This window comes from Halichoerus grypus, chromosome 2, assembly GCF_964656455.1.
Source record: "Halichoerus grypus chromosome 2, mHalGry1.hap1.1, whole genome shotgun sequence".
Classification (NCBI taxonomy): Eukaryota; Metazoa; Chordata; class Mammalia; order Carnivora; family Phocidae; genus Halichoerus; species Halichoerus grypus.
Window position 1 is genome coordinate 25,065,414 of NC_135713.1, and position 25,704 is coordinate 25,091,117.

The 25,704-nt window shown below is 38.9% G+C and overlaps 1 protein-coding gene and 1 long non-coding RNA gene across 2 annotated transcripts in view; both read right to left on the minus strand.

Annotated features, from left to right (window-relative positions):
- Positions 1 to 5,455, minus strand: part of LOC144381062 (uncharacterized) — a 31,343-nt gene extending 25,888 nt beyond the window's left edge. The window contains exons 1-2 of the long non-coding RNA XR_013445503.1: positions 4,094 to 5,455; positions 3,243 to 3,320 (exon numbers count right to left, since the gene is read on the minus strand). This is a non-coding gene — a long non-coding RNA (uncharacterized LOC144381062). The remainder of the gene's footprint in view (positions 1 to 3,242; positions 3,321 to 4,093) is intronic.
- Positions 5,456 to 6,983: 1,528 nt separating this feature from the next.
- Positions 6,984 to 25,704, minus strand: part of GOLPH3 (golgi phosphoprotein 3) — a 63,090-nt gene continuing 44,369 nt past the window's right edge. The window contains exons 2-4 of the mRNA XM_036105935.2: positions 24,269 to 24,400; positions 18,288 to 18,402; positions 6,984 to 8,899 (exon numbers count right to left, since the gene is read on the minus strand). Of these exons, the coding sequence (XP_035961828.1) occupies positions 8,475 to 8,899; positions 18,288 to 18,402; positions 24,269 to 24,400 (672 nt within the window). The 3' untranslated portion in view covers positions 6,984 to 8,474. The remainder of the gene's footprint in view (positions 8,900 to 18,287; positions 18,403 to 24,268; positions 24,401 to 25,704) is intronic.

Below are 25,704 nucleotides of genomic sequence, written 5' to 3' on the forward strand. Positions count from 1 at the left end.
GCCCTCCGCTGATAAGACTCCCTTGCTGTATGTGGGTCTGTTTCTGCAGAAGCACTTCTCCTTCTACCAGTTGGTGGCCTTATCCTCCAACTCTTCATACCTTTTCTTAGAAACCTTATGAATGCCATTTTGTCATAATTTTGGCCTCTGTATCACAGAATTTCTCTGGACCTACCAGCTGCTGCCTGCCTGATTTTTTCCACATATACCCCAAAAGTAAGATTCTGATCGGCTCACTCCCACTTGGGTAGAACTTCTTCTGGGAAAGAGTGAGCTTATTTGTTCACATTAACTCTTCTAAAACCCAAATACAAAGAGGGAAACTGGTGTTTTAATACAATATAGAAATAGCCCATTCTATGAATGTTGGAGACTACGTATCAGGTACAGTAAAATCCAAGACCAAACTGAAAAACAATGAAATAGGATATAATTCTAAGTGAGAGAAAGCAAAGGATGTATGAAATTAGAGTTCTGAAGAATGCCACCGAAAGTCTTAACTTGGAGAAAGGGGATTACAGGAGAAAGTGGGCCCCAGAAAAAGCAGGAAGCACCCACAATTGGAGCCATTAACACTCCCCAGAATGATAGGGAGGGTGAGGTTGAAGAGGGGGCATTGTTTTGGGGCACCTGGGTGGCTCAGTCATTAAGCGTCTGCCTTCGGCTCAGGTCATGATCCCAGGGTCCTGGGATCGAGCTCCACATCGGGCTCCCTGCTCGGTGGGAAGCCTGCTTCTCTCTCTCCCACTTACCCTGCTTGTGTTCTCTCTCTGGCTGTCTCTCTCTGTCAAATAAATAAAATCTTAAAAAAAAAAAGGGGGGGGAATGTTTTAATTTTTCCAGGTACCTGGGTCAGCCTAGGCAGGCAGAGGAGTAACACGCAAGGAATGGTCTGATCTGAGGGGAGTCCCTGCCAGATAGGACCTTACCACAAAAGGGCTCAACTAATTCAGCTGCCGCAACTCACCCACCCCATAAAGGCTATAGCAAGTACCACTCAACACAGCCTCCTCCCAATCCCCCCCAAATAGCTATCTGAAACAAGATTAAAATTGGCTGCTGGGGGCGCCTGGGTGGCACAGTCAGTTAAGCATCCAACTCTTGATTTTGGCTCAAACCATGATCTCAGGATCGTGAGATCAAGCCCTACATCGGGCTTATGAGTCAGCTTGTCCCTCTCTGCTCCTCCCCTCCCACTTGCACTCACTTTGTCTCATGCTCTTGCTCTAAAATAAATAAAATCTTAAAACTGGCTGCTGTCCAACTTTCCTCTCTCATCCTAAAGGATGAACTGAACATACTTAAATACAGAGATCTAATATATCCACTACTAACCAATCCTGGGCAAAGAACAGGCTTAGATAGAACCCTCCCCCGACCCCCACCATAAACAACTTGGTTCAACAAAGGTCCTCCTCATGAAGACAGAACTGGAAAAGGTGGAGGGAGAATGCTGAAAGAGAATATGCAAAAGGCAGATTAAAAAAATACAATGTGGAGGGCTACCTTGGGTATCAGAAGAAAATTATAAACAAATTTTTATATAATTATGTAATTAAAAAGAATGTAGCTTCTAAGAAACGTAAGATCAAAGAAGAATTAAAATCAGGTGACATTAATATGGATCTGGTAGAACTAAGAACAGAAACTGAAGAGACCACCTTACCAAACTAAAGCCATATCAGATGCATCAAGTCAAATCAAACTGCAGAAACCCAAGTCAGTGACACTGAAGATGAACTTGAAAAATGTTTAGAATATAATGAAAATGGGCAAAGCATATTCATAAATAAAATAAAAATCCTGATGAAATGTTAGACAGTAGAATCCAGCAATGCACTAAAGAAAATACCAAGCCTAAATGATGTTAATTCCAGTACATGAATGGTATGAAATTAAGAAATCATCGAGCCCCACCATCGGGCTCTGCACTCAGCAGGGAGTCAGCTTGTCCCCCCTCTCTTTCTGCCCCTCCCCTCCGCTCATGCGCTCTCTCTCTCAAATAAAATCTTTAAAAATATCTTCATTATATTAGGACCAAAAAGAAAAAAAATTATGAAAGACATCAATAAATACTTTTTTAGGGGCACCTGGGTGGCTCAGTCGTTAAGCGTCTGCCTTCGGCTCAGGTCATGATCCCAGGGTCCTGGGATCTAGCCCCACATCAGGCTCCCTGCTCTGCAGGGAGCCTGCTTCTCCCTCTCCCCCCCCACCCCACTTGTGTTCCCTCTCTCGCTGGTCTCTCTCTGTCAAATAAATAAATAAAATCTTTAAAAAATAAATAAATACTTCTTTAAAGTCTGCATCATACTGTATTTTTTTAATCATAAGGTGAATATGAGGCTGAATTCAGAAGCTATCAAACAACAGACTCGTAATTTAACCAGACTACATCCAAACTAAAACCCAGGGGCTAATCTCAGCAGATTCGGGCAAGATGGCAAAACAGTGATAGTCTTTTAATCTCCTCACATCCCACCCATTCTCTGCTCACTGCTACCACCACACACACGCATAGCAACCAGGATGGAAAAACCATGGTAAACATCTACAACCAAACCAGGTATGAAAGTACCCCCACAAACCTATACCAACAGGCAGGGACAAACTACTAACAACAAGATCGATCTGGTATTGGGATCTGTGCAAGGGAAGCAGAGGAAGCAACAGGGCATCTGACTGCCAAGGACACCGCACCATAAGCAATGTAACCAACAGGGGAGCAGAGACAGATCTCAGAAAGCAAGCTGCCCTATTTCTTTAGTCGCCGCCCAAACAGAAGAGAATAAATACAGTTAGAAAAGCTGCCCTGACCCACATCCCTTGTAAAAGAACAGCAAAACTAATTTCATATAAAAATAGGCAACAGAAGATAATCTAGGTAAAATCCCACACAACATTATTATAAGAAAAAAGCGCCTGAGCAGCAAATACAATCCCTACAAACAAAGCACGCCAGAAAGACGTGCTCAGGAAACCAGTGAAAGCATTAACTGAACACCTCAAAACGAATTAAAATACATCAAGAAAGTGACATAAAATATAAGATAAAATGAAATCAGAAGGGGCACCTGGGTGGCTCAGTCAGTTAAGCGTCTGCCTCCGACTCAGGTCGTGATCCCGGGGTCCTGGGATCGAGCCCCACATCGGGCTCCCTGCTTGTTGGGGAGTCTGCTTCCATGCTCGAGCACTACATTATACATTTTCCAAACTGTTAAAAACAAACAAACAAAAGGCCTTACCATATACCAACTCCAAAGACTGGGAAAAACCAAGTGCATCACAGACACAGGGTTAAGATCCATCATGTATGGAAAGTCCTAATGAATCAATACAAAAAATAAGTCAATGCCCATTAGAAAAAGAATGAAGAACATGAACAAGTAACTCACCAGAAAAAAAATAAATTACCAATAAAGATAGTAAATGATAACCCCTCAATAGTTAAAATAATTTGATCATTCTCTATTAGCTTGGCAAAGCCCAGAATTGATGATACCCTCTACAGTACTGGCTAAGGTATAAAGACACCAGCATTCACATTACTGGTAGAAGTGTAAGTTAACATGAATCTTAGAAATCAAACTGGTTTTATCTTTTACATTTTCAAGGCATACTCTCTGAGCAAATCCACTTCTACAAATTCCTCCTACAGAAACCAAATATAAAGACATATATACAAAAACATACAATACTGTTTGTAATAATTATAAACACAAGAATAATCCAAATGTTCATTAATGGGAAAAGTTATACAATGAAGCCAAAAACGCTAAGAATGATGTGTGCTTATTCTGAAAGCTCTCCACAACATAAGTGAGAAAAGAAGATTGCATATTCCCATATGATGCTCGTGGGAATAACTACACCACTGGTCTACCGGGAGTAAATTCTAACATTGGGCTGAGAACGTATGCATATCAATTTAACTATGTTACCATCCAGACTCTTTTAAAGGTTGCCTGCAAGGTTATGACATTAATACCACTACCTTACTGGTATTGTTAAAGAATACAGGAAATTTGTGCAAAATCTGTTAAAAGCCAGGGATGTTGTCCTGGGACTCAGTGGGCTGCAATGAATTGGAAATTACCTCAGGTTGTCAGTCATCTTGATCTGGATGAAAGTGAAATGGAGCAACATTATCTGTAAATATATTTAATACGTTAATACAAGATGGAGGCCATAAAGTTGGGATTAAACGTCATAAAGTAAATACCTCATACAGACTTGTGACTACTGGTTTCCATGTTCCTGGGGCAAGAATAGCCACGTCTGGCAGTCATGGGCCCTTATCATCAGGCTGAATGTCATTACTTATTGGTCCTAGATTGCCACTGAACCAAATACCAGCCCCTTTCACTTTCCTTTGGGTGTTGACCAAATTCAGAGGTGTATCCATCTGTTCACAAACAACAGTAAGAACTCAATGATGGAATGTGTCTGAGACCACTGGGCAATCCTGCTTCAGCAGGTCAAGTGCTTTCCTGGCCTACATCTGACAATGTTTCTTTTTTCTAAGAACATACAGAATTGGCCAACTTTTTCATCCCCAAAAGATAATTTATAGAAATTATACCAAGATAATAGAAGAATTCTGCACCACCACGAGAATTCTTTGCATGCCTGCCATTCTGTTTTTGTCTCTGTTAGAGAAAAGAAGTCCTCTCCTAGTGCCAAAATAAGAAAGCAAAAACTGTAGTTGAGTGCCACAACGACTGTCCAGTCGCTCGGGGTTAAAAGTTCAAACACTTACCAGGTAATGTGAGATTGGGCAAATCATCCTCTCCAAGCTCATTCTTCACTAAATGAAAACAGTAATTGGGGTTTGGGGGGGGGTCAAAACAAGGTATAGACTACTTTTCTAGACACAGAGTGTACATTCAGGAAGTCTCCTTTCTCCTTTCTGTTGAAGCATTGTTACAGATCAGGTTAGAACATTGTTAAAGATCAGGTTATTTTAAGGGACACTCAACAATTAAACAATATATGAAGAATTCAAAAATAAGCAGGTTTTTTACACAAAAGACTTTTATGTAAGTTTTATTATATTAAAATTCACTGCCTGATTCTTGGATCAAAGTGGGATAAACCTGTAGAAAAACTGCTCCTACCACACAGCACAATTATTTCCATGAGGTCCTACCATTTCTCCTTTAAAGAGGACTGTAAGCAGTAGCATTTTATAGGAGAAAGAGTTCTAGGTAACACCCCCCACCTCCAGATCACACTACTTTTCCTCTCCTCTGGCTATAGAAACATGTACTAAAGCTGGGGCCACTCACAGGTAGGAGCTGGTCGGGCAGTCGGCTCTGAAACAAACACTGACAGAAGTTCGGGCAAGGCCCTTTCCCCCTTGCTTGAGAATAGAGATGATGGTGATGAAGTGAAGAATACTTTAGAAAAACATCCATTACCTCACTTCTAAAATCTTTTCAAGGGAAAAACAGTAAATCTTCACCTGAAAAGAAATTCCAGGATAAAATCAGTTATCAGTTGAGTAGTCACTTTATGAAAAGAAATAATAAATTAACAGTTTCCATACTTAATTTCCACCAGTAGTGTCATTTTTGGAGGTAAAGGAGGTTATTTTAAAAGATAGAAAATCTGACTTTTCCATGTATTAAAAACAAAGGCTGGCAAGGGGGCACCTGGCTGGCTCAGCTGGAAGAGGCTGCAACTCGATCTCAGGGTCCTGAGTTCAAGCCCCATATTGGATATAGAGATCACGAAAAAAAATAAGCTTATTCGCAAATGACGTATCAGATAAAGGGCTAGTATCCAAAATCTATAAAGAACTTATCAAACTCAACACCCAAAAAAACAAATAATCCAATCAAGAAATGGGAAAAAGACATGAACAGACATTTCTGCAAAGAAGACATCCAAATGGCCAACAGACACATGAAAAAGTGCTCAACATCACTCGGCATCAGGGAAATACAAATCAAAACCTCAATGAGATACCACCTCACACCAGTCAGAATGGCTAAAATTAGTAAGTCAGGAAACGACAGATGTTGGCGAGGATGCGGAGAAAGGGGAACCCTCCTACACTGTTGGTGGGAATGCAAGCTGGTGCAGCCACTCTGGAAAAGTTGAAAATATAGCTACCCTACGACCCAGCAATGGCACTACTGGGTATTTACCCCAAAGATACAAATGTGGTGATCCGAAGGGACACGTGCACCCCAGTGTTTATAGCAGCAATGTCCACAATAGCCAAACTATGGAAAAAGCCTAGATGTCCATCAACAGATGAATGGATTAAAGAAGATATGGTATATATATATATACAATGGAATATTATGCAGCCACCAAAAAATGAAATCTTGCCATTTACAACGACGTGGATGGAACTAGAGGGTATTATGCTAAGTGAAGAAGTCAATCAGAGAAAGACAAGTATCATATGATCTCACTGATATGTGGAATTTGAGAAACAAGACAGAGGATCATAGGGGAAGGGAAGGAAAAATGAAACAAGATGAAACCAGAGAGGGAGACAAACCATAAGAAACTCTTAACCTCAGAAAACAAACTGAGGGTTGCTGGAGTGGTGGGGGGTGGGAGGGATGGGGTAACTGGGTGATGGACACTGGGGAGGGTATGTGCTATGGTGAGTGCTGTGAATTGTGTAAGACTGATGAATCACAGACCTGTACCCCTGAAACAATACTTTATATGTTCATTAAAAAAGAAAAAGAGCCTGGAAAACTATTACCAGTAGCCAGCTGTTTTTGTCTGGAGCACAGCCTCACCCACTGATCTGTACTGTCTACGACACTCTCATTCAACAGAGCTGAGCAGGTGTGCTATCACATACGGCTCACAAAGCCCAAGTACTTACTATCCAGTCCTACAAGAAAAAGTTTGCTAGCCCCTGCGCTATTTTGAAATATTACCACATGTATATACTAAGTAAAAATTAAGTAAGAAAACTATGGTAGAATACAAAAATACAAATGACATGCTTGCTCTGATTCAGGCACTTTCAAGATCATAGTTTATTTATTACTTCAGATAAAAAGATAGTATACATATTAAGGAATCCCTTAAAATTCCACTCTAAAGTTATACACCATCTAGTACTTTTGCATTGAATGTTAACCAAAAAAATCTCTAAACACCTGAAAGCCCCACTATTAACATGAACTATGGTAATAAAAATTTTGACATTTAATTTGTTCAATATATAGTATTTACATTATGAAACCAATGCTGATACCATAAACAGTGATAAAGAAATAGTAAAAATAAACTTTAAAAAGCAAAGGTTTATATTCTTACAATGTGCTAATCATAATTGTATATAAAAATTAAAACATAGCAGAGCTTTCTGTTACAAAATTCTTAATCATCTGAGTTGTAGTCATTACTTGCTAACAATTTACATGCAACATCTGCTAAAATTGACATTTGATTTTTTTTCCCCCTAAGAAAGTGTGAGTAGATAAATGACATTTAAGAGCATACATTAATTTACCTGTGGACAGAAAAAGAAAAAACTGTACTCAAGATTAGTACTGGTCACAAGCCTCTTCCCTACAGAAATGATAAAAAACAGTTAAGACCAAAAACAATTCCAAAAGGAGATGCATAGGCAAAGAGTACCATGAATCGCACAGCTCAAGAACTCTTGGGACCAATCAGACACATCTTTTCTCTTTCCTTCAGTGATGAGAGGTCTGTTTTGTCATCAAATAATATTGACTGAAGCAAATGAGGGGCACCAGGTGTACAACTAATTAAATCTTGCAAAATACTAAGATGGAGGCAGGCGTGGCCAGAAGGGGCAATGTGTATTTAATTCAAACTATATACACAGCATAACTGGAATGCAGCCCATCCCAAACTGGCTTTGTGAAACAACTGGACCTTTATGATTTAATAGTTAAAATTACAACAAGTGTAATAATACAATAGATTTACATGGGAAACAAAATCCAAGGGGCATTTTATATTATTTACTGTGTTGTTTCAATTTAAAAATAATTTGCTAAGTACACATCTCAACTGAGGTCTATGTATAAAATGTCCTAATAGATACAGATATTTACCTTTGGTGAGTTAAAGGCCTTTTTGTGACTTCTGTCTGAACCGTAGGCAGAATGCTAGATATACATGCACATGTGGGAAAAACTCAAGCTGAGGTAATCCAAAAGATGTGCACGTGAGGAGACTGGGATTACTCTGAAAGTCAAAGCATCCCAGCAACCCGAAACAGGTTAACAGTGAGAATGGCAACAAGGAATGGATTGCCAATATGGCAGTAAAACTTTTTTTTAAAACAGAAAGAGGAAGGCCTCTCGTACCAGCAGAATCCTGCATACATACAAAAAAGAAAAAGCCATCCACCATTTCATAAAACAAAAGCCAATTATAGTGTGGAAAGTACAAATCGCCGAAAACCAGAAGTCAATAGAAGAAAAACTACTGGTTTACGTGAGAGAAAGGAACTTCATTCTTAGCCGTCACTTGGTGAACGCGGCCACCACTGCCCACAGGACCTCATTGGTGTTGGCCTTCAGACATTCCACTTCAGGATCTAAGTCAAGGAGCTGCCGCACTCTCTTGGTGGCTAAATCATACTGCTCGTCCAGAAGGGGAGCGAAAGCATTCTCCAGGACATCGGAGGCGTGCGCTAGGTAAATGAGGGCCAGCAAGCGCTTGTCCATGCGGTGAGGGTCATTCACCCATTTGTCAAGAACAGCTTCCTGTACCTTCTTGATGAGGCGCTGCTTAATATTGTTGTTGGTGAGGGGATGTGTTGTCATGTCAAAAAGTAGGAAGTTCTGTTTCTCTGTTGTCAACACACCCTTCTCCACCAGGTTTTTAGCTAACCGTTCCCGCACATTTCTTAACTGATAATGCAATTTTAATGGATTCCAGGTCTCACCTAAGCAAAAGATTTCAGAAGTTAGAAATGATTCGGTATTATCTCTGCTATTTTTATAAAATGTACTATTAAAATAAACAATAAAATTTGGGGTTTTTTCCCCCCTCTAAAGAAACAGAAAAAAATCCAACTATTTTTCTTGCCAACTAAACCATGAACCCCTTGAGGGCCAGGCCTTTGGATTCTAAGCACCTGGCACATTTTCAGGCTCAACAGTTACTTAAAGGACCAAACTGAAAGCAGTCTTCAAACCAGTTATCCTAATGTGAAAATGAGCTAAATATTAAATATATTTTCCTCTCTCCAGCTGTTGTCAAAAAGCAACCACAGCAGTAGGTTTTTTTCTACCAAAACACCAATGTGTGACAAATAAACAAAAGAAAAAAAAAAGTTTCCTGATTAATATGCTATTCCAGAAACTGCTACCATATACCTGGCCTACAAAGCTAGGAAAGCCTATTTAGACAATCTATTCTTTGATGACAAATAATATAAAGCTAATTCTAGAAGGGCAAAACATTTCACCATTTTAATTTTGTCACCTATGCACATTTCCTCTCAAAACAGAAATATTTAAAATAAAACCAAACAATTTTCACCAAGATAATTTTTTTTTCTATATAAGACTAGAAAGGAATACATAAAAATATTAACCTTGGTTTTCTTTGGGAGTATGTGTGACAAATTTTCTTTTTTGTACTTTCTGTATTTTCCAAATGATCTCCAAAGAATATGTATTTTTTTTTTAATTTGAAAAAAATACTATAGCAATTCTCTAAACTGGAACACGTTAAAGATCAACCACAGACACTTTCATTATATGCAAAAGCTGTAAGGCTGAAATTTTACAATACTGAGAGAAAACTATATTGTCTAACCACTAACCACTAAGAAATTTAAATTAATAAGAAATTCAGTTCCTCAGTTGTACTAGCCATGTTCCAAAATGCTCAACAGCCATGTATGGCTAGTGTCTACTGACTGGACAGCACAGAAATAGAAAATTTCCATCATCATAGAAAGTTCTAGTGAACAATGCTATCTTGAAATATATTACTATTCAGTTGGCCATAAAAAGAGTATTTTACCGTATGACTTAACACTAAAGAATATGGGGATATGGTAAGAGTAATCAGTCCTGGACTTAAACAATTAGACCCTCTGACCTTACACAAATAGAAACCTGGATAAAATATATGAAACAACTGTTTTCCAGTGCTAGTCAAAAGGCAGTCCTGAGTGGTGACCCTTGAGTGAAACCTAAGTGAGCCATACTACTACCCAAGCTTACTATCTAAAGGTGCATCCCAGTCAGCAAAGCAGGAGAGAAGACCTCAAACAGAGCAAAGGAGTAACACTGTGTTTAAACAGGCAGAAATAAAATTTTTTTATTTAAATTTAAAAATTTTAAAAGGTAGAGACAGAGTTCCAGGAAGCTAAGGCAGCTGAAATACAAAGGCAGAGTACTGGAAGAGGGAGCTATGAAGAACAAGAGCTCTAAATATCCGTATGGTGTTCCTCCGAGTATGCCTGAAAACAAAGCCACACAAGTTAAGGTGAGAAACTCTGCAAAGCTAGACAAAGAAAAACTACCCGAAAGCTGTAAGCTGAACAATTCTAAGGGTTCACATGGGGCTGGGGCAAATTTGAGTGCCAAGCAGACTGAGTAGAAAGATCTCACTGAACACCCAGGACATTCAGAAGGGACTCCAGAAGGATCACACCTTAATAGTAGGCCTAAACTAGTCCTTGAGAAAAGACTGTTCTAGACCTGGCCTAATAAAGCTTAAAAACAAAGTGATCCACAAGTAACTTAATTGCCTACCAAAACAAATTTCAACACTCTTTAAAGAAAAACAACAGAATCCAGCACTCAACAACGTAGCACACACAATGTTCAGCAACGAATAAAAACTAGTAGCCCTGTAAATTGTGACCCAAACCAAGGGGGGAAAAATTCAACAGCAAGAGTGAACCAAATCAGACATGACCCAGAAATGACATATATGAGGGAATTAGCAAAGATTTTAAAACAGCTATTATAAACATCTAAATAATTTAAAGGAAAACATGACTGCAATGAAGAGAAAATAACAGCTTTTTTTAAAGAATAAATGATCTGGGGGGCACCTGAGTGGCTCAGTCGTAAATGTCTGCCTTCAGCTCAGGTCATGATCCCAGGGTCCTGGGATCGAGCCCCGAGTCGGGCTCCCTGCTCAGTGGGGAGTCTGCTTCTCCCTCTCCCACCCGCCCTGCTTGTGTTCCCTCTCTCGCTGTGTGTCTCTCTGTCAAATAAATAAATAAATCTTAAAAAAATAAATAAATAAATGATCTGGAAGTGCCATTTTGCATTTTGTGATTCACTCTGTAAAACTAGGGACTTGAAAGAAAACTGTCTGGTACCATGAATTATTAGTAAATTGAAGTCACTTCCTGCATTAAACAGTAATAGTAATATTTTCCATAAAAACCCTAGCAAATCAGCGTCCACAAAAGAAAAATGATCATTGCATTCAATTTCCTTGGTAACCTTAAAAAGGAAAAGAAATATATTTGGGGCCCTATTAGATTTTAAAACCTAATCATAAGGGGTGCCTGGGTGGCTCAGTTGGTTAAGCGGCTGCCTTCGGCTCAGGTCATGATCCTGGAGTCCCTGGATCGAGTCCTGCATCGGGCTCCCTGCTCGGCGGGGAGTCTGCTTCTCCCTCTGACCCTCCCCCCTCTCATGTGCTCTCTCTCATTCTCTCTCTCTCAAATAAATAAATAAAATCTTTAAAAAAAAAAAAACCTAATCATAAAAAAGAAAAATGTAACTCAATAATAAATAAAATTCTACTTATTGCAATTTCTAGTGTTAAACAAGCCTATACCTACATTTAATGTTAAGAAATGATTAAAAGTTACTTGATGAAGCATTATCACATAACCGGTTATAACAGGCAAGCTCCGGAGCCAGACTGGTTAGATTTGAATTCCAACTTGGTCATTTTCTAGCTGTGCAACCCTGGGAAAGGTTTCTTAACTTCTCCATTCCTCTGTTTCCTCATCTGTAAAGTCAAGATAACAACTCTACCCACCTCATCAGGGAGGATTAAATGAGCTAAAGACATATCAAGTTCTTAGAACAGAGCCTGGTACACAGTTAACACTCAACAAATGTTAGCTATTATGTGCAGAATCAGCACTCTGACAGAAAGACTTAAATGCCTAAAATATATTAGGTACTAAGAACACAAACGTAAAAGAAACACCCATAATATAATTATCCTGGCAAGAATAAGATGTGTAGGATCATAAAAACTGTGTAACAAGGAGCCCAGAGGGAGTAAGAAAATATTTGGGTTTGATGTAGGGGCATTTCCATGGAGTTACAGGAGAAAGAACTGTCAAACTAAATCTTGAAGTCCCTCAGGAATCAACATCCTATGAAAGAAAGCGGAGGGGCGCCTCAGTGGCTCAGCAGGTTAAGTGCCCACCTTCAGCTCAGGTCATGATCTCAGGGTCCTGGGATCAAGCCCCAAGGCGTCAGGCTCCCTGCTCAACTGGGGAGTCTGCTTCTCCCTCTGCCCCTCCTCCCCCCTCGCACTCTCACTCTCTCCCTCAAATAAATAGGAAGGAAGGAAGGAAGGAAGGAACGAAGGAACGAAGGAAGGAAGGAAGGAAGGAAGAAAGGAAGGAAAAGAAAGAAAGAAAAGAGGAGCCTGCATTACAGGCAAAAGAAACAATAGAGTGGATAGGCAGCAATTATATGCAGAATATAATGAGCCCTGGAATGGAGTCACACATCTTTCACAGGTGCTACAATTTCCACTTTTTAAGTTTGTACCAAGCCATTATCTCCCCAACAAGTGCCTGCCTGCTGTACCTTTCACCAGACAGTTTGGGGTTTGTGTTTTCTAATATCACTGGCTTGTGGTAGGCAGCCTAATACACTAGGCTAGAATTGGCTAGGTTGTGTTTTCTGACCTTCTTCTGACTTTTGGAAATTAAAATAAACATAAAATAACCAATAGCCAAATTTATGTAGAAGTCCATAAATAATAGTTCAACTTTAAAATTAACTGACTGTGCTTATAATAATTTGTCAATTATCAAAGTAGTACTTTTCCCTGGCAACTCACTAATCAAACAGAAGGGTATTGCATGCCTCAGAGAATATCTTGGCTATCTAGTTCAAAAAATGGGGGAGGGGGGAGGATCAGGATTATTCTGAGAAGTCCACAGTTAAGCATCTCTTTGCAGACCTAAAAACACAAAATCCCTCTAATGCTGCTATACAATGAGTTTCTTTTCTCATGGGAAATGAATGGGATTAGCAATTTATAACTTACTGTTTATTGTGCTGAAGTCATACTAAGGTTTACCTACTTTATTCACAATTAAATCTTATATATTACAACCAATGGAACAAAATAATAGTTACAAAGTTCCTATGAGAAATTTCTCAATTCCAAAATATGGTACAATTTAGTGTTGCTACTAAAAATGAGAAGAGCCTAAACACAGGCCCACCTTCAAATAAGGTGTTCCATTTATGAGTGGACCTTCTTATGGGCTATAGTTTCTGCCCCAAAGGAAGTAATAAAAAGGGGCTCAGACATCATCTCCCTTTGCAGTAACTCCCTCAAAGGGGGCAAATCTCGCCTGCTCACTCCAGTACAAATGTTATTCAGACCTCCTCAGATATTTGAAAAAATGAAGAAATCTCATATGCAGAAGGCTGAAACAGTGTGGGTAAAATGCAAATGTTGTTTAATACTATTCTTGGCACCCTAAAAAAAAGGTACAATGAAATAACTGAGTGGTGAAAGTATCTTGGCATCCTAACATTTCTGCCTTTTGTTTTAAAAAAATAGGGGTGCCTGGGTGGCTCAGTCGGTTAAGTGGCTGCCTTCGGCTCAGGTCATGATCCCAGGGTCCTGGGATCGAGCCCCACATTGGGCTCCCTGCTCAGCGGGGAGCCTGCTTCTCCCTCTCCCTCTGCCTGCCTCTCTGCCTACTTGTTCTCTCTATCTCTCTGTCAAATAAATAAAATCTTTAAAAAATAATAATAAAAATAAAAATAATAAAAAAAAAAATAATTAAGCTAAATCAAAAGAATAAAGTCACCCCTGAAATTAGCACACTTAAGACACCAGTATGAATTGGGATGGGGGGGTAGCTGGATGAGTGAATATACAATAAATGTTTAAACTATCACAGCTACTAAAGATTTAGCTGCTTCAATTTAAGCAGAATATCATACCTTTTAAATACTTTGTAATAAATGCATGATTACTTAAGTGTTTAAAACTCTAAGATTAAAAGATGTTACTGTGATCCATATTGTTATTCATCAGCTCCTAAATTATTCACAGTGTGAAAAGATTTTATAAGTTGTACAAGCAAATTAAAACTGGGTGGCTCAGTCATTAAGCGTCTGCCTTCACCTCAGGTCATGATCCCAGGGTCCTGGGATCAAGCCCCGCATCGGGCTCCCTGCTCAGCGGGAAGCCTGCTTCTCCCTCTCCCACTCCCCCTGCTTGTGTTCCCTCTCTCACTCTCTCTCTGTCAAATAAATAAAATCTTTAAAAAAAAAAAAAAAAATGTATAGAATGTATCTGTAGTTCACTTTTTTGTAAAGGAAATGGTGAGAAGTACATACACAGAAGAAAAGGTTATTTACGTCCACTGCCCAACAATTATTTCAGTGAAAATGACATACTGAGAGGTACCTTAATGATTTTGCTGCAAAAAAACTTCGATATTCCTTGACATGTGTTACAAAACCAAAAGCAGCTTTGTTCATAAATTTCGCAGTCTAATGACTCCTTGTGACCAAACTGATCAACTACATGTCAAGATTTCAGAAAGTCAAAAATTAAAAACAGTAAGTATGGTAAGAAAAAAAAAACAGTAAGTAGTCTTTGCCTCAAATATATGTATATTTATTATTTTTTAAATTAATGAGATATATAAATGCTTAAAATATACTGGTAGTTTTAACATGTACAAATGTGCGGTGTAAATAACAGTAATATGAACCCCTGGGCACCGCCACCTCAAGTAAAAAAGAACCCTCTGTCAGACCTCACGCACCCCCATGCATCTTCTCCGCCCCACAGGTAACCACCAGACCAACATGCTCTCTTCTGCAGAGACTCTCGCCTCCTCTGCACATATCCGCCAACAGTACAGCACAGGACCACAGTCCTGACAAGTGAGTAGCAATCCCAGACTTAGCTGCATGAGGACAGACAGGCCCACCAATTTTACCACTCTCTCTAGCCCCTCTGAACAAGAGCACTTCCTTCCATCTCCTCTCATTCTTACCCTTCAAACGTCTAATCCAAGTTCTGCTTCCTCTTCCAACGACTAAAGCTCCCAAGGATTTCTCTTTTCTCTGAGCTACTGTACTTTCAGAGAACCATATTGTTAAACCCTAATCTGTTATCAAATTATTAGAAATACACAACTGTTGGGACACCTGGGTGGCTCAGTCGTTAAGCATCTGCCTTCGGCTCAGGTCATGATCCCAGGGTCCTGGCATCGAGTCCCGCATCGGGCTCCCTGCTCGATGGGGAGTCTGCTTCTCCCTCTGCCTGCCGCTGCTTGTGTTCCCTCTCTCGCTGTGTCTCTCTCTGACAAATAAATAAAATCTTAAAAGAAAAAAAAGAAATACACAACTGTTCCCCAAGTGGACTTTAAGATGGATGCTTTCAGTAGAGGAAGGACTTCAAGTCTTACAGCACCTATGTCAGTAAAGCTGCTGTAACCGGTATCTGGTATTAATCATTACCTGGGAGCAACATTTTAAGAATTTAAAATTTAACAAGCTGGCTGCAAAAGTGAACATTTAAAAAGTCAAAGTGGTAAGTGTTACGTTTTACCCAAAAAAAAAAAAAAATGCTTTTTTAAGAAAAATCAACCAAGCTATCAGTACTTTCATTAGGCGGGAAGTAGATGCTTTCTTAATTTAAAAGAAATGTGCTTTTTTTCTCCTTCTCTCACTCTGAATTCCCCACTTTTAGGCTAAAATGACAGGTCATTCCTAATGTGTGTCAGAACACATGACTAAGGTGCTACAGTGATACTCGAGCACTGATGGCCATCCCAAACTTCACAGGATATTGCTTTTTTTAAAAAAACTGTTCTAAGCAATTAGCCTCGCAGTTCACCCAAATTGCCAATCCAAATGGACACTCAGAATCATTTACTGAGAACAAAGTGGCCTGTGACGGACTCACAGCATGAGTGAGAAGTCCTAAGGCTTCTGAGGCTTTGGGGTTGCCTGTTTCCACAGCTTAACATAGCCTACCCAGTATAGGGGAGCATGAGATAACTTTTGACAAAGATTTTGTTTCACAAACTCTTAAGTGCATTTAAATACTTCTGAGAAAATCTTATAGACTTGAGCCATCTTTCTGCTCTTCAAACAGAGAACCAACCCAACTTGGTTCAATTAGCATTTATATCAAGTACCGGACCAGTTACAGCCACCTTATACGCTGAGAGTCAACCTTCCTGCATGCCATACTTGCGTGACAGATACATAAACCGTCAAAGGAAATCTGGTTGTCTAAGACAGATTAGTAAACCAAATCCCAACGTGCTATTAGCACATCCGACGTACGCTTGTACAGAGATCGCCGACCGACAGAGGGCCCTGAGAACATCTCCACAGTGCTGAGTGCTACCAAAATGGGTATCAATAACGTTAACGCAAGACCCAACCACATTCCATAAAAGACCACCACTCTGACCTATACCTGCCAAAAAAATTAACTACAACTTAGAAAAACCCTGCTTTTAGCCGGTTGAGAACATAACTACAAATTCCAATTTGCCCGACCAGAAGTGGTAATGGGCCAACATGAGCATGACCCAAAGACTGCTTAGGTGATCTCCAGAAAAAGTACAAAATGATCCATCAGGGGACAGTGAGAAATTTTTAGCACTTCTACTTTTATCTGAAAAAATATTTGCTAATATTTAACATATGGAGTTAACGTTAAAGCCCTCACTGAGATTCTGTTAAATGGCCATGTACCACCAACAGGCATTAAGTGGAAGGCTAACTCAAAGAGGGTTGACAACATGCTGGGCCATGTGACATACAGTATTAGTAGGTGCTAAGCAATCTAGCTTTAACCAAACAAACTCTGATCAAATGGGCAAAGTAATTTTAAAAGATTCCTGCAAAAGAAATTATAACTGGACATAGCACCAAGGGGGAAAGAGGGTTGAGTTAAAGTTTCTCCTTATGGAAGTAAAAAGAACCTTTATTAGAAGATTTACAAGAGGATGGTCAATAGAGACAAACTGCAAAATTCATCAAAACTACCTTGTGAGTAAGTCTGTTTTCTATCAGTAACAAACAGAATGAACACTGCCCTAACTGTAAAGTGCCACTGTTGCCTATTAGCTAACAATGGAATATGCGTATTCAATTTTTACATAAACAAAGATGCAAAACTCAAAATCTTTTACTGAGAGAATAATAGGGTTATTTTTAGAAACTGTAAGTTAAAAAAAACTACAAGTGAGAAAAAAATTACATGTTAATTACCAATCTAACAACACCCAAATGCTTTTAAAAGTTAAAGAGCAGTATGTTTGAACATGAACTGAAATAATACATGTACACAGAAGCAATGTTTTATGTAACAGTAAAGAGGAAGAGCAAGAGAACTTTCGGCCTATACTCTACACTTAGGTCCTATACTCAAAGCTCTCTATCTAGATTAGACAAATACGCAAATAACTTTAATGTAAATGCAATAGTCACCAGTGCTGTCAACCAAGTATTTCAGGTTCTCCTTCCTACCGCTGCACTTTCCTGTCTCCTTGAAGTTAGGGGAGGCCACGTGACTTGCTCTGACCAATGAAACCGGAACCACATGTCCTTTCTGAACAGAAACTTCCAAGCCTGAATGATTGGCTATGCTCATCTTCCCTTTATGACAGTGACAGACAGTGCTCCAGATGGTGGCAGCTCTATCTGCCTGCCTGGCTGCCAAAGTGAGAATGAAGTGGCCTGTGACTACTTATAACATGAGTGAAAAGTCATCTGTTGTTTAAAGCCACGGAGGTTTGGGGGTTGTCTGTTATCACAGCTTAACTTAGTCTACCCTGTGGTAAGGTAGCATGAGGTAATTTTGATAAAGAAGGTGGAAACTCTAAGGAAGAATATTATGTTTCATTGAACATCTATCTGCTCAGTCTTATTAAGAGGGGGTGAAATTTTTAAAACCACTATTTTCCCCATTCAGTGACTAGTAACTTTCAAGTCTGCCTATATAACACAAGCTTTTGGCCATTTTGTGTAAGTTTCTCTCAAAAGAATTTTAAGCTTTTACAAAAATCTTTTAGACAGAATTCAGCTTTTAGTTTATACACAAAAGCTTACCACTAAGTAATTCAATCCAGTTCTGGACCGTTTCTGGAGGTTGAGTCTCCTTAACATGCTTTAGAGCTTCATCAAGAAGAACATCCCCTGTTGGAGCATCTGACTTACAGATCACCTAAAATGTAAGCAGTAAGAATCAAATAATCCACTAATTCTTTCTTCTGACCATCTCTTTAGATGAAAACCTTAAAACAATTATACAAATAGTTCATTATACTTAAAGTCCCTAGTGTGTTCATGCAGTGTCAAGGTTCAAATTTTAAATTAATTCTCTATTAAGAAATCCAACATTGAAAAAAAAAAAAAAGATACCCAACATTTAAACCTAACCAGATTAGCCACAATCACGAATGCAAATAAAGTTACTGTGCAAGAATTAGTAAAGCAAAAGGCTAGAACAGTTTTTACTCACTGTTAATTCTTTTCATTGCTAAACCTTGGGCTATTTAATCAAGAAATTCATTTTTTAAACATTTCTAAGTTACGGAAACAAACTCAATTATATACAATTACATATTCAATTCAGTATGATAAAGGTGGCATTTTAGAGCAGTGGAGAAATGAATTTTTCAATAGATGTTATTGAAACAACTGGCTAACCCATTAGAATTAAAAGTTCAGTAAGACTTGGCTCCTCAGAGCTTATACCACAACAAAAGATAAAGATTTAAATATGAAATATAATTTAGGGGTGAGAAAGTTTTTTTCAAAATTGTGGCAACTAGCAGAAACCTTGAAAATACCAATAGGTTTGGTAACAAAATTTTTAAACACTACAAAACTTTTTAAAGCTAAGATACAGAATCCATCTAAAAGTGGAAAAATACAAAGCCAGGGAATGAGGGAAAAAAATGCTATAGGGGCGCCTGGGTGGCTCAGATCAATTAAGCGTCTGCCTTCAGGTCAGATCATGATCCCAAGGTCCTGGGATGGAGCCCCATTATGAGGCTCCTTGCTCACCAGGGAGCCTGCTTCTCCCTCTCCCTCTGCCTGCTGTTTTCCCAGCTTGTGCTCTCTGTCAAATAAATAAATAAAATCTTTTAAAAAAAGAAAAGAAAAAGAAAATGCTATATACTGCTTTAGCCAAGTATTAGATTTCTGCAGCCTTCACTGAGTTCTTGGCTAAGCAACAAATTTCTAGTTGAAATTCCTAACACCAAATGTTAATCTGTTATATTACTTTATGTTAGCTATTAAAATGTCATACAATTTTAAAACATTATTTTCTAAATGCAGTTCTCCCTTAAACTTGTCTTCAACACGTGTCCTTTACCTTTCTGCTCAATCTTCTAAAAGGCTATTTGTGAGACAGCGTGACCCAACAGAAATATAATTAGAATGACAAATGCAAGCCATAAAGCTTTTAAATTTTTGTAGTTATATTAAAAAAGGAAAAGAAACAGGTGAAATTTTAATATATTTTACTTAGCCCACTATAGTCAAAATATTAACATGTAATAAATATTTTTATTTTTTATTTTTTTTATTTTATTTTTTTTTAAAGATTTTATTTATTTATTTGACAGAGAGAGAGATAGCGAGAGCAGGAACGCAAGCAGGGGGAGTGGGAGAGGGAGAAGCAGGCGTCCCGCCGAACAGGGAGCCCGATGTGGGACTCGATCCCAGGACCCTGGGATCATGACCTGAGCCGAAGGCAGACGCTTAACGACTGAGCCACCCAGGCGCCCTGTAATAAATATTTTTAAATTGAGATATTTTACATTCTTCTTTTTTCAAGGTAAGTTTTCAAAAATCCAGTGTGTTTTTATTTACAACATGCCTGAATCTCACTAGCCACATTTCAAGTGTCTGGCTCACAGACCCATGTGGCCAGTGGCTATGGTGTTGGCAGATACAGAACATTTTCATCATCACAGAAAGTTCTACTAGACAGTACTACTCTGGACCATGCTTTTTGTAAGAGGTCAGAGAGAGAGTACGAAAAAAGGAGAACCATGGCAGAAAAAAGTTGTTTGTTTATACAATGTGGTCATGCCACCACTTCTGACCTCCCACTATTCCTTAAATTCACTGCAATCTGGCCTCAACACCCACCTCATGCCCACCCTCTGAGACGCGACTTATATCAGGTCACAATAACCTGGGTACGGGTGGATCTTTTTTCTCATGAAATTCTGTCCCCTCAATCTCTCCCAGCTGGGACTACTCTTCTCCATCACCTCTGCAATTACTCCACTCAATCTAGTTATCTTTCACTTGGATTAAATTTCCTAACTAGTTTTCCCAAACTAGTTTCAATCCATTCTCCTCACTGATCTTTTTAAAAGGCAAGTCTTACCATGTTATTTTAGTTTCTGCTTAAAACTCTTCAATGCCTCAGGGTAGTTCTAAACCCCTTAACAAAATTCAGCAATCTGTGGCCCACTAATAAATATGCTCTGCCCACACCTTTAATTTCTATTCAGTATATTGCACCTTAGAGGGGAGCCTCATTCTTAAATATGAACAGTTAACCAAGAATGACAAGATACTAAAAGAAAACCTTCAACATCAAAGAAACCAAAAGACAGAAAGTAAAAACTTGAAGAAACATAAAAAAGAAATTTTCCAAAGAGCCATAATATTCTCAGTGATTTAAAAGAAGATATTATATCCATGAAACAAGAGATCGTGATAAAACAAAAACAAAACACAAGAAAAGGCTCCTGGAAATCAAAAACATTAGAACCACATTTAAAAAAAACTCAAAAGAGGGTTAAAAAAAGGTAAGGGAGGCCAAGCCAATGCCAATTATTTCTCAATAAAGCTAAGAAACTAAAAAACAAAGAAAAAAGACTAGTCAAGAGGTCCACATCAAACTTAAAGTTCTAGAAAATAGAGCAAAGATATAAGAAATAGAAGAAAACTTGATAAAAACAAAACTAAACATTTCTAGATTGAAAGAACCCATGCATAATGAATTTATTTGAGAGAAAGAGAGGAAGAGCGTGTGCTTTGGGGAGAGGGGGGGAGGAGGCAGAGGGAGAGAAGCAGACTCCCCACCGAGCGTGGAGCCTGACCCTGAGATCATGACCTGAGCCAAAATCAAGAGTCGGACGCCTAACCGAATGAGCCATCGAGGTGCCCCATCATCTCCATACCTAATTTAATGTAATCTCATCTACAAAGATTTACTCGGGATTAGGTTCCAGGGGTTAGGACCTGAACACCTCTTGGGGACCACTATTCAACTTGCTATAGCTCTCTATAGTTATTTCTTTGGCATTTACGTCCATATTTCTAAATGAGCTTATACTGCCTTGGGCATGCTCTCTGTCAAATAAATAAATAAAATCTTTAAAAAAAAAAAAAAAAAGAAGAAGGAAGGAAAATATCATAGGATATAACCAAACTCTGCAGGGCTAACATAATTGTAATAATATAAAACAATTGTTATGGTTTTGCAAAAATTATGATGTAACTCTATCAGGAACTTTGGGGGTGGAGGTAAGTGGTATTAAGAGAGCCAAATGTTCAACTTTTTTTTTCCTCATCTTTTCTAATAGAAAGTAAATAGCATTTCAAAGTGATTTATCAAGAGATAACCAGGGGGGCCTGGTTGGCTCAGTTGACAGAGCATGTGACTCTTGATCTTGGGGTTATAAGTTCAAGCCACAAGTTGGGTGTAGAGGTTACTTAAAAATAAAATCTTAGGGGCACCTGGGTGGCTCAGTCGTTACGTGTCTGCCTTCGGCTCAGGTCATAATCCCAGAGTCCTGGGATCAAGCCCCACATCAGGCTCCCTGCTCTGTGGAAAGCCTGCTTCTCCCTCTCCCATGCCCCCTGCTTGTGTTCCCTCTCTCGCTGTGTCTCTCCGGTCAAATAAATAAAATCTTAAAAAAAAAAAAAAATAACATGTTAAAAAAGGTAAGGGAGGCCAAGTCAATGCCAATTATATCTTAATAAAGCTAAGAAACTAAGAAACAGAAAGAAAAAAGACTAGTCAAAAGGTCCACATCAAACTTAAAGTTCTAGAAAATAGAGCAAAGATATAAGAAATAGAAGAAAACTGATAAAACCAAAACTAAACATTTCTAGATTGAAAGAACCCATGCATAGGGGCGCCTGGGTGGCTCAGTCGTTAAGCGTCTGCCTTCGGCTCAGGTCATGATCCCAGGGTCCTGGGATCGAGCCCCGCATCGGGCTCCCTGCTCCGCGGGAAGCCTGCTTCTCCCTCTCCCACTCCCCCTGCTTGTGTTCTCTCTCTCGCTGTGTCTCTCTCTGTCAGATAAATAAATCAAATCTTTAAAAAAAAAAAAGAACCCATGCATAATGAATTTTAATATATGTGCTGCCAAAGCAAGCACAGAATAATGATTTTTTAAAAGACCCACATCAAGGTATATCGTACAATATCAGGAATAAACAGAAGATCTGAAATGCTTCCAGACAGGAAAACAGGTATCACACAAAGAATGAAAATCAAAAGGGCACCAGACTTTAATAGCAACTTTGTATACTAGAGGGCAATGGGGAAATGACTTCAAAATTCTGTGGGAAAATAATTTAAATCTAACATTCTATTCCCAACTATCAAATGAAAATGAGGTACAGTAAAGAAATTTTCAGGCATGCAAAATATCAAAACATTTTCCTGCCACAAGGATGGAAAAAAATATTAGATCTAGAAACAGGAGGTTGAAAGCAGTAAAATGAGACAGGAAGTCCCAATAAAACCAAACCATAACCAGTCCAGACTGAAGCACAAGGCAGATTCTAATGGAGTTACTTAATGTATTTGAACATTTGAAAATTAAAAATGCTAGTTTTTTTCTGAGGGAGCATATAAGAAAAAAAAGGCACAGAGAAAACATTTTTTAGAAAGAAAATTATTAAAACTCTAAGAAAAAAAAATGAGGGGTGCTTGGGTGGCTCAGTTGGTTAAGCATCTGCCTTCGGCTCAGGTCATAATATCCCAGGGTCCTGGGATCGAGCCCCACGTCGGGATCCCTGCTCAGTGGGGAGCCTGCTTCTCGCTCTGCCTCTGCCCGCCGCTCCCCCTGCTTGTGCTCGCTCTCTCTTTCAAATAAATAAAATCTTTAAAAAAAAAAAAAATCACATGAGGAGTACATTCTGCTATACAATGTTTATTCTGCATAGAACTTTCAAGAAAGCCATTAATGTGGCTTTCTTTCCTATAGGATTATGGCATATCAAGCAAAAAATGTTCAGTTCTGACCTAAAACTTTGTAGATTTCATTAAGATGCTGTATTAAAGGAAAAAACAGGTTTTAATTTTTTATTGTTATGTTAATCCCCACACATTACATCATTAGTTTTAGATATAGTGTTCCATGATTCATTGTTTGTGCATAACACCCAGTACTCCATGCAGAACGTGCCCTCCTCAATACCCATCACCAGGCTAACCCATCCTCCCACCCCCCTCCCTTCTAGAACCCTCCGTTTGTTTTTCAGAGTCCATCGTCTCTCATGGTTCTTCTAAGGAAAAAACAGTTTTGAAACACCATGGCCCCAAGAAACACAAGACTAGACTAGAAGAGAAACAGTCTTGAATATCTGAGATGGAGGCTGGAGTTAAAAATTCTAAAAAATAACTATTTACACAGACTTTTACAGTAGAGAAGGTAGAGATCTAAAAAGTATTCATATTCTGCTAAAAAAGTCCAACAGCCTATAGATAGTTAACTTGCACAGTAACACCTCTGAATTTTAAAACAAAGTTATGTCAAGTCTTTCCAAAGTATGGCTTTCAGAAGCAGCAAATGAAGTTTGGAGTCTTTCTGAATATGCAAGATGCAGGGGCCAGTGAGTCTAACAATGAATTAATTACATTAGTCATTATGTACCAAGAACCAAGAAACAAAGAATGCAAAAAAGACATGAAAACATGATTTCCAATAAAGTCTTAACTTTAAAATCAACTTCCTCTTTAATTCTTTAAATCTATTAATAGAAACTTCCATTTTTAGTCAGCACAAACTCTTTAAAAAGGATATGTTATTCAGCACTCCTCTTACCTTTCTTGTTAACAGACTTTTACGTCTCATTCCACAAGCCTCTAGTTGTAACCTTCCTCTCAGTGCTAATTCAATTAACATACAGCCACGTAATCCAGATGATATACAGTCATTCCAAAATGATGTGTAACCCTAGTTAAAAAAAGGGAGGGGGGAGAGAAAACAAAATAGCTAATTTACTTTGAATTCAGACTCAAAAATAGAAATATCCTTAGCCAAAGTTATTTTTGGTGCCTTTTACCTTTCGTATCTTTTCATAATTATACTTTTAAATAAAATACTAAAAAAATTACAATTATTATACATTACTAATCTAGATTTTTCAGGTGTTTGTTGTCTTTTCACCACTAATCCTTATATGCAGATAAATAACTTTGGAAGTCAGAGGTTTAAAAAGAGGTCTTTCATTCTTCATTAAGTTACATGTTTAGGAGGCTCTTTCAGATTGCAAGGACCTGGGCTCATTCACTCAGTTAACCCCTGATGATAGCGGTTTATTATTAGTACGTGTGGGCAAGTTTAAAAAGTTCAGGAAAGGGGCGCCTGGGTGGCTCAGTCGTTGAGCATCTGCCTTAGGCTCAGGTCATGATCTCAGGGTCCTGGGATCGAGCCCCGCATCGGGCTCCCTGCTCCGCGGGAAGCCTGCTTCTCCCTCTCCCACTCCCCTTGCTTGTGTTCCCTCTCTGACTGTGTCTCTCTCTCTCAAATAAATAAAGAAAATCTTTAAAAAAAAAAAAAAGTTCAGGAAAAACAATCTAGCCCACTGTGGCCTCACAGAGAATTAAAAAATCATTCATTCAAGGCTTTTTTAGTATAAAAACACAAAGCTAATTTTAGAAGAATATATTAGGAAATTTATGAGGGCCCATGCCTAAAGTTCGAATAACAAGCATTGTAAAGTGATCAGATTGCCCCTCCCCGCGCCCCCCTCCCCAAGAGACATTTAAGGGCAACATCCAAGGTGGAAGAACAACCAGACAGAATGAGACTGACAGACACCTAGAGATCTGGGGATATGCAAATCAACCAGATGAAGTCTGGGCACTTTTTCAGTGAATAATTGGGAGTTCTCCAAAATATGAAGCCATGAAGTCTGCCATCTACTAATTTAAAGTATCCAACTCAGGAAAAAGCAGAACTTGGGTTCTCAGAACAAGGTAACATATAATCTTGGTAGGAGAGAGAGCAGGCTAATTGATCCTGTGAAGAACGGATGGCCTAGGATAGGGAGTGGGGGGGAAACCTAGCCCCTTGATTCTGTCATTCTCTCAAGGTCAATCTTGGTACTTTGCCAGGTCACAGTGGTCACCCTGTGTATCAGAAGATAACTGACCAACCATCAAGGTCCATGGGATTCCACTATTGACACAGGGACTTAAATTAGCCTAATGAAACTACCACTCCTGAGGGAAAAGGCTTTGGGAAAGTGAGAATCT